The 8,684-nt window shown below is 33.8% G+C and overlaps 1 protein-coding gene across 1 annotated transcript in view; it reads right to left on the bottom strand.

Moving 5' to 3' along the window:
* LOC125654641 (cyclin-Q-like) overlaps positions 1-8,673 on the bottom strand; it is an 11,982-nt gene extending 3,309 nt beyond the window's left edge. Inside the window, exons 1-5 of the mRNA XM_048884633.2 lie at positions 8,479-8,673; positions 7,553-7,650; positions 6,196-6,281; positions 5,095-5,227; positions 1,116-1,343 (exon numbers count right to left, since the gene is read on the bottom strand). Of these exons, the coding sequence (XP_048740590.1) occupies positions 1,116-1,343; positions 5,095-5,227; positions 6,196-6,281; positions 7,553-7,650; positions 8,479-8,536 (603 nt within the window). The 5' untranslated portion in view covers positions 8,537-8,673. The remainder of the gene's footprint in view (positions 1-1,115; positions 1,344-5,094; positions 5,228-6,195; positions 6,282-7,552; positions 7,651-8,478) is intronic.
* Positions 8,674-8,684: the final 11 nt, after the last annotated feature.

Here is an 8,684-nt window from a genome sequence, read left to right as displayed (position 1 = left end):
TGTATACATACATATATATATATATATACACACACACACACAGAGAGCCAGTAAAATGTGTAAAGTGAGGACAAATTTCAACCAACGGACAGACGTTGTGAGGACAAGAATTGCACTATGAGGACAAATAAATGTCCTCACAATTACGTCCTCATAAATGTGACCTACAGCCATATGAAAGATGTAGATACAAAATATTAGCTTAGTGAGGACAAGTGGTGTGAGGACATGTCCTTACTAATATTCTCTCTCAAAAACCTTTTTTTCGTAATTCAAAAGAGAGCATTAGATAAACTTTTATAGGTATCCCTATAGCTATACCTAACATAGTACTTGTTTGCCTTTAGAATAATATATATGTGTATTCTCTTCTACACATTGTGAGGACGTCCTCATTTAGTAGGTTTGGTCGCTAGAGATAGAGAGAGAGAGAGAGAGAGAGAGAGAGAGAAGCCTGTGTAGCCTAGTGCCCACCTTAGTCATCTTGCTCACACAGATACTTGGAATCTTAAAAATAATCTAACTCCAACCTGAGGCCCCATGCCTAGTACTTGTGTGCAGAGATAGTCAAGAATCAAGCAGTGACATCTGATAATCCTGTCACACTGTGTTTGAATACGGTCTAATCTATCTTCTATTTTGAAAACTTGAGATTTAAATTATCGGTTTTTCCCTCCAAAACATACAGATATATGCTATTCCTAATTTGAATTGTTTCTTCATGTTCTTTTAAACACAAAGATATTTTATTTCAGTGATCAAGTTGTCCCTTAATTCTATATATTATACTATCTATTAATGTTTGAATATCTTTTGTTTCTCGACATTTTATAGCCTTGTTCTTAATGAGACACAATTTTGGCTTTAGTTTGTGCAATCTAATTAAACTTACAAACAGCAGCAACAGCGGATTCAAAACAGCTAATTTTAATTAGATTGTAATTTGTGTGGAATCCTGCTCACATACACCAACATGCACTTGATGTGCCCATCCACACCTGCTTCACTGAAACCCTTGGATCACCTGTACAGTACAGACGATCCAAGAATTTTACAATATCAGGAGTGGGCACTTCCTGAAGTACAATTTAAGAGAGTAAGACCTAAAGTTATACCTTCCACCAGGGAACTGCGACATTGGTCTGAAGAGGCACCTCTACGCCATGACACTGCAGGGCCATGTAGATTAATCCGACAGCAATGTGTTGGGGTTTGTGTCGCAAACACAGAGTTCCATGGTAGCTGTCTTTTAGAAATGTCCAGGCACTTCTTGCTATAGGGGTTGTCTCCCATTTGTAAGGTTCAAACCAGTCCTTTAGGAATTTCAGGTAATGAAGGAGATACTGACAAAAAGAAATTGTGTTAATTAACTGAATTGTGTAGTGAGGTTTCTATTAGTCTGTTACTTACAATGATTAACAGGTGCATGTATCTATTAATTAATTAACAAGCACCTGTTACTGCCACACTCTGTATCAAGAATATGATTTCATTTAGTGACAAATAGCAAGATTTATTACTAGGTATATAGCTACATAGAAAATTACAGATACAGTTAAACTTCGATATCTCAAACATTCAATATCTCAAACATTCAATATCTCAAACATTCAATATCTCAAACATTCAATATCTCAAACATTCATATCTCAAACATTCATATCTCAAACATTCAATATCTCAAACATTCATATCTCAAACATTCAATATCTCAAACATTCATATCTCAAACACTGATATCTCAAACATTCATTATCTCAAACATTCAATATCTCAAACACTGATATCTCAAACATTCAATATCTCAAACACTGATATCTCAAACATTCAATATCTCAAACATTCATATCTCAAACATTCAATATCTCAAACATTCATATCTCAAACATTCAATATCTCAAACATTCATATCTCAAACACTGATATCTCAAACATTCAATATCTCAAACATTCAATATCTCAAACACTGATATCTCAAACATTCAATATCTCAAACACTGATATCTCAAACATTCAATATCTCAAACACCGATATCTCAAACATTCAATATCTCAAACATTCATATCTCAAACATTCAATATCTCAAACATTCATATCTCAAACATTCAATATCTCAAACATTCATATCTCAAACACTGATATCTCAAACACTGATATCTCAAACATTCAATATCTCAAACACTGATATCTCAAACATTCAATATCTCAAACATTCAATATCTCAAACATTCAATATCTCAAACATTCAATATCTCAAACATTCAATATCTCAAACACTGATATCTCAAACATTCAATATCTCAAACATTCATATCTCAAACATTCATATCTCAAACACTGATATCTCAAACATTCAATATCTCAAACATTCATATCTCAAACATTCAATATCTCAAACATTCATATCTCAAACATTCAATATCTCAAACATTCATATCTCAAACATTCAATATCTCAAACATTCATATCTCAAACATTCAATATCTCAAACATTCATATCTCAAACACTGATATCTCAAACATTCAATATCTCAAACATTCAATATCTCAAACATTCAATATCTCAAACATTCATATCTCAAACATTCAATATCTCAAACATTCATATCTCAAACATTCAATATCTCAAACATTCATATCTCAAACATTCATATCTCAAACATTCAATATCTCAAACATTCATATCTCAAACATTCATATCTCAAACACTGATATCTCAAACATTCAATATCTCAAACATTCATATCTCAAACATTCATATCTCAAACACTGATATCTCAAACATTCAATATCTCAAACATTCATATCTCAAACATTCATATCTCAAACACTGATATCTCAAACATTCAATATCTCAAACATTCATATCTCAAACATTCAATATCTCAAACATTCATATCTCAAACATTCAATATCTCAAACATTCATATCTCAAACATTCAATATCTCAAACATTCATATCTCAAACACTGATATCTCAAACATTCAATATCTCAAACATTCAATATCTCAAACATTCATATCTCAAACACTGATATCTCAAACATTCATATCTCAAACATTCAATATCTCAAACATTCATATCTCAAACATTCAATATCTCAAACATTCAATATCTCAAACACTGATATCTCAAACATTCAATATCTCAAACACTGATATCTCAAACATTCAATATCTCAAACACTGATATCTCAAACATTCAATATCTCAAACACTGATATCTCAAACATTCAATATCTCAAACATTCAATATCTCAAACATTCAATATCTCAAACACTGATATCTCAAACATTCAATATCTCAAACACTGATATCTCAAACATTCAATATCTCAAACACTGATATCTCAAACATTCAATATCTCAAACACTGATATCTCAAACATTCAATATCTCAAACACTGATATCTCAAACATTCAATATCTCAAACACTGATATCTCAAACATTCAATATCTCAAACACTGATATCTCAAACATTCAATATCTCAAACATTCAATATCTCAAACATTCATATCTCAAACATTCATATCTCAAACACTGATATCTCAAACATTCAATATCTCAAACATTCATATCTCAAACACTGATATCTCAAACATTCAATATCTCAAACATTCATATCTCAAACACTGATATCTCAAACATTCAATATCTCAAACACCAATATCTCAAACACCAAAATCTTAAACACCGATATCTCGAATACTGTGTACATGTTGACAATTTATCCTTTCAGCATTTTACCCTTGATATCTTGAATCCTCAAATATCTCAAAGTTTTTTCTCAGTCCTATCAAGTTTGAGATAATGAGGTTTGACTGTACATAAGTTCTTCACATTTAATAAAGCTATCAACGTGAAATTGAGCTGAGCATGAATTATATATACCAGTACATAACATAGTTCAATACTTTCAATACGATACAATGTGGAGAAGAAACCAATAATAACACTGAAGAAAAATTAATCACTAACATTCACAATCATAATTTTAAAAGCGAAAAGTTTCCAAACTGCCAAACGATAAGATGCCTGTTGGATCTGTACCCTTTATTTTAAACGTATGAAGTTCATTATCGTTTTCATAAGACTCAAGGTAAACAACAATCTGAACGTTATTGGACTCTATTTTGTCCCTCATACAGGTATGTTAGAAAATATTAAAGTACAGGTCAAGCCTGATGCATTTTACTGAACACGTTTGAGGGTATACTGAATTCTGTGTTGATCTATAAGCTTACAAGAATAGATATTACAAGTCAGAGTCCCACTACATCACAACAATGGAGAAGGTGTTCGATATCAATCTCCGTCAAAACATTCCCACTATGAAGTCTGCAATACTAGTATGAAAATCATTCCGTTATACTACAAAACATATGCACCTTCAGTTGTGTACCCTCCGTCCTGAAGTATGCAAGTGGATCAAATGATCAACTTTAAAAGAGACTGTGTCATACATGTACTTTCATTTATTTTTGACAATTTGAAAAGTAAATTCTGATTTCATCAACATTCACATGTGAGAAATAAAATACTAAATACGGTATAAGCAGAATTTTAAGTGAATATTTAATTTTGGAATTATTAGCGAGAGTGAGGAGATCGCTAAAATTGAATATTGCTTACAATTTATTGCATATAGGAGGTAATAATTAAAACCTTTCTTGGAATTATAAAGTTGCTAAACTTAGCTATCGCTAGAAATATATATACTCATTTTTATGGGAAAATATCCTAAATTTGTGTCTTGTTAAACCTTCCATTAATATGGTATTAGGAAATTGTCACCCTGTATCATTATAAATGGACAAAATTCGAACCAGGACAAATTTCAAACATACTTCTTACTCGAACGTAGTTATGAATGGTTTGAGGAAAATTTATGTTTATGACGAAATTGTTTTTCTGTGCGCCTTGAGTGAAAATAACACAGCAGAAACACTAAATGAAATACTCTATATCACTCTCTGAAACAGAAAAAGAGGCGATGAAACATTGTACAGATATGAGAATTTTTTATAACATAAACAGCAATGTAGTAATTCCCATCACTTCCTGATCGTACATCGCCATTCTTTGCATACCTTGTGTGGATGTTGGAAAGAGATCTTGAACTGCAGCATTCTAAGTACAAACAGTTCACAGTTGGACACGGTGTTTCGGAGAGACCAGAAGGCTTCTCCCATTTCCAGCGGTGGCTTACTGCGATGTAACGTCCTAAAACAAAACACAAATTACACACATTACAAAAAGAACATATTAATTTACATGTTATACATAAATTGCCTATTTCCCAGTTTCAAGCATTTTGGTACCAAGTACATGTTCACAAGATCTAAAACAAAAATAAATCTGCCAAGTATGTACTAGAAAGATAAAGTTTACTCCCCATATATTGATGTCACTTATACTGAACTAAATTGAAGAAAATAAATCCCCAATAACATCATCTATATCATATAGATATAAAATTTGGGCATATTTTTGTTCTTGTTTTGAACCTCTGAATGGGTTTGGATGTTTCGTTTGCATTCTCGTCAATCTGACATTCGCCATCCATGCTTTTTTAAAACTTTGACATAAATCAGTATCAATGGTGCGCTTTAAACAATGGTAACTTTAATTGACTAAACTGGTTCCCTATTGACCTCGCTTCACTCCTCGTACTAATCAGCAGGGAACCAGTTTAATTCAATTGACAAGGGTTTTTTTTATCATACCGATCGACAAATTTCGGAAACTGATTTTTTTTCCAGATTTGTGGAAAATCGTAGATTCTTAACATGAATCCGTAGAGCGTATTTTGACTTTAAAATCCGTGGAAAATACGGACAATCCGTACAAGTAAACAGCTCTTTTAATATGGCTCAACACTGGTTATTAAAGTTGGACTTAAGAATTAATGAACAATTTAGGCCATTCCCTGAATTTCAATAAATCCAAAGTAGATTGTATTCCATTTCATGCCTAATTATTACATTCTGTCATCTATAAGACTTCTGAATGTCATATAATTGACATTACCTGTAGCAGACATTGACAATGTCGCATATTTTGATGTCGTATAATTGACATTACCTGTAGCAGACATTGACATGTCGCGTATTTTGATGTCGTATAATTGACATTACCTGTAGCAGACATTGACAATGTTGTGTATTTTGATGTCGTATAATTGACATTACCTGTAGCAGACATTGACAATGTCGCGTATTTTGATATGCTGTTCTTCAGCTTTTCCAGCCAAGTACAAGGCTGTTGTAGCAATCAGCTGAAAGTAAATCCATTAACAACATTAAAGGAAAAGAAAACTTGCATACCCAAGAACGTCAACATATTACTTCAATTGTCATTCCCTATTTTCCTTATTTTCAAAGACCAGTCACCAACAAAGTTAAAAAGAATCCAACTTTTTTAAATTTATTGATATGATAAAAGAAAAGATGAAAATTGTCCTTACCTAAATGATTCCTCATCAAAATATAATCTTTTTTGAAAGCAACATTCTCAATCAATAAAAAGTATTAAAATTTCTGCATTATCTAATCATCTTGTACATAATTCATCATCATTTTTTCAGGTTCAGAAAAAGAAGTGACTGCTGAGGTGGCCCTTATCCTGATATACTCCGACAGATTTTTAAGATGTAGCAATAAAATCGCAATTACATTTGAATAAAACCAATTGATTTAACAATTTAAGTGCCCTGGAATTGTCTGAAACATTTCCATACTTTGTTCTCTGACCATGATAACAATACATCAAAACATTTCTAAATCATGTGTACAGTAACTGTTATCAGCTGAAGACCATTATCAAATGAACAGTTAATTTTGTTTTCCTGGTGCAAAATCTCAAAATCTTAGTGATGACCTACTTGAAGCTATCTCAGGATTAAGACGTGTCATAAGTAAAATGTATGTCTTAAGACACAACTTCTTAAGTAGACCACTGCGGTGGCCTAGAGGTTAGAGTGTACACCCCGCATGCGGAAGGCCGGGGTTCGAATCCCGGCCGCGACAGACCTAAGTCGTTAAAACAGGTAGTGACAGTTCCATCGCCAAACGCTCAGCATCAGGTGTGAATGTCATGGGTCCTCGGAGATGACCTTATAAATGGATTTTCTGTGTTGCAGTAGGTGTGGCACACTAAAGAACCCTCACTGCTCAAAGGCTGTAAGCGCCGAGCATAGGCCTAAATTGGAAGCCCTTCACCGGCAATGGTGACGTCTCCATGAGTGAAAAATTCTTGAGAGGGATGTTAAACAATATACAATCAATCAATATTCTTAAGTATGTTTCTCAAAGCTGTCAGTGTAAGTGAATCAAGAAATTTGGTACACATCATATTGCACCTTTCCTACGCTTGGCCACAAAATGCAAATATAGGAAAAAGTAGGTAAAAATAGCTACCTGGTGTAGGTTTAAATACCTAGGCAGCTATAAGTAGCTACGTAGGTAGAAATAGTCTTTGGACTGGACCTGATAAATCTATAAGTAAAACAGAAAGAGCTTTGTTTGTTTTAACAATGATTACTCTTACATAAGGGTCATACTGTTGGAGTGAGTTCTCTCTGAAGAACTTGTGATAGATGACTGACGCTGTAGCCAACGAAACAGAGGTCATGTGCAGCCTTAACCCTGGAATCAAAGAAAATGTAGAGATGGGATTCTGCTAATCCGAGATTCCTCTGACTCTTACCCCCGCTTTTATATTTGACATGTGCGGGGGAGAGTCAGAGCGGACTCCATATTGAAAAGTGGGAATTCAGCGACACCAGCTGGTGTCGCTGCTTTACCTACCTCTTACAACTTTATTTCGCGGATCTATCTTCCAAGACGTGAGAATTCAGTTAACGGAAGATAAATCTATAAATAGATCATGATTAATATGATGCTATCGCCGTTTAAACGGCCCTAACACCGACAAATGGAGCATCACTTGAATTAGGTCGCCGCCTCGCCATTTGATTTCTTTGCGCATGACGTCAGCACATGTAAACACAAAATTCCATCGTTTAAACGGCGATAGCATCGTATTAATCATGATGTATTTGTAGAATAATCTTCCGATAACTGAATCCTCGCGTCTTGGAAGATGGGTCCGCGAAATAAAGTTGTAAGAGGTAGGTAAAGCAGCGACACCAGCTGGTGTCGCTGAATTCCCACTTTTCAATATGGAGTCCGCTCTGACTCTCCCCCGCAGAAGTCACAAAATAAAAGCGGGGTTAAGAGTCAGAGGAATCTCGGATTAGGATTCTGCATGTCATAACAATACTAGCCACACACTTGTTAGAAATAATACACTTCATAAAGAAACAGATATGATCACGTTTGAAAGTCCAAATCTCAGTCAAGATTACATTGACCGTCAATCGAGTGAATCCTACCTAACTATATGCAATATTAACATGTAGAGTGTCTGAGCCAATTTCTTGAAAAAGCGACTAAGCAACTTTGCATTCTTACCAGCCTCATGAATAAATCGGATGACTCGAAAATGGACCTTAGCTTCTGTGTCCGTCATTTCCTTTTAAGATACAAAATTGTAGCATGTGGATTTAATTCAATATTCGAGCAATTTTCAAAATTTCCTTGGACTCATGCGTTATAAATTTCAATCAGGAAACAAACTGCACGTCTCTAAATTTAAAACCAAACATGTAGAATGACTA

This window comes from Ostrea edulis, chromosome 7, assembly GCF_947568905.1.
Source record: "Ostrea edulis chromosome 7, xbOstEdul1.1, whole genome shotgun sequence".
In the NCBI taxonomy this organism is placed as follows: Eukaryota; Metazoa; Mollusca; class Bivalvia; order Ostreida; family Ostreidae; genus Ostrea; species Ostrea edulis.
The sequence above is the reverse complement of the archived record's forward strand: the minus strand, read 5'-3'. Positions and strand labels throughout refer to the sequence as shown.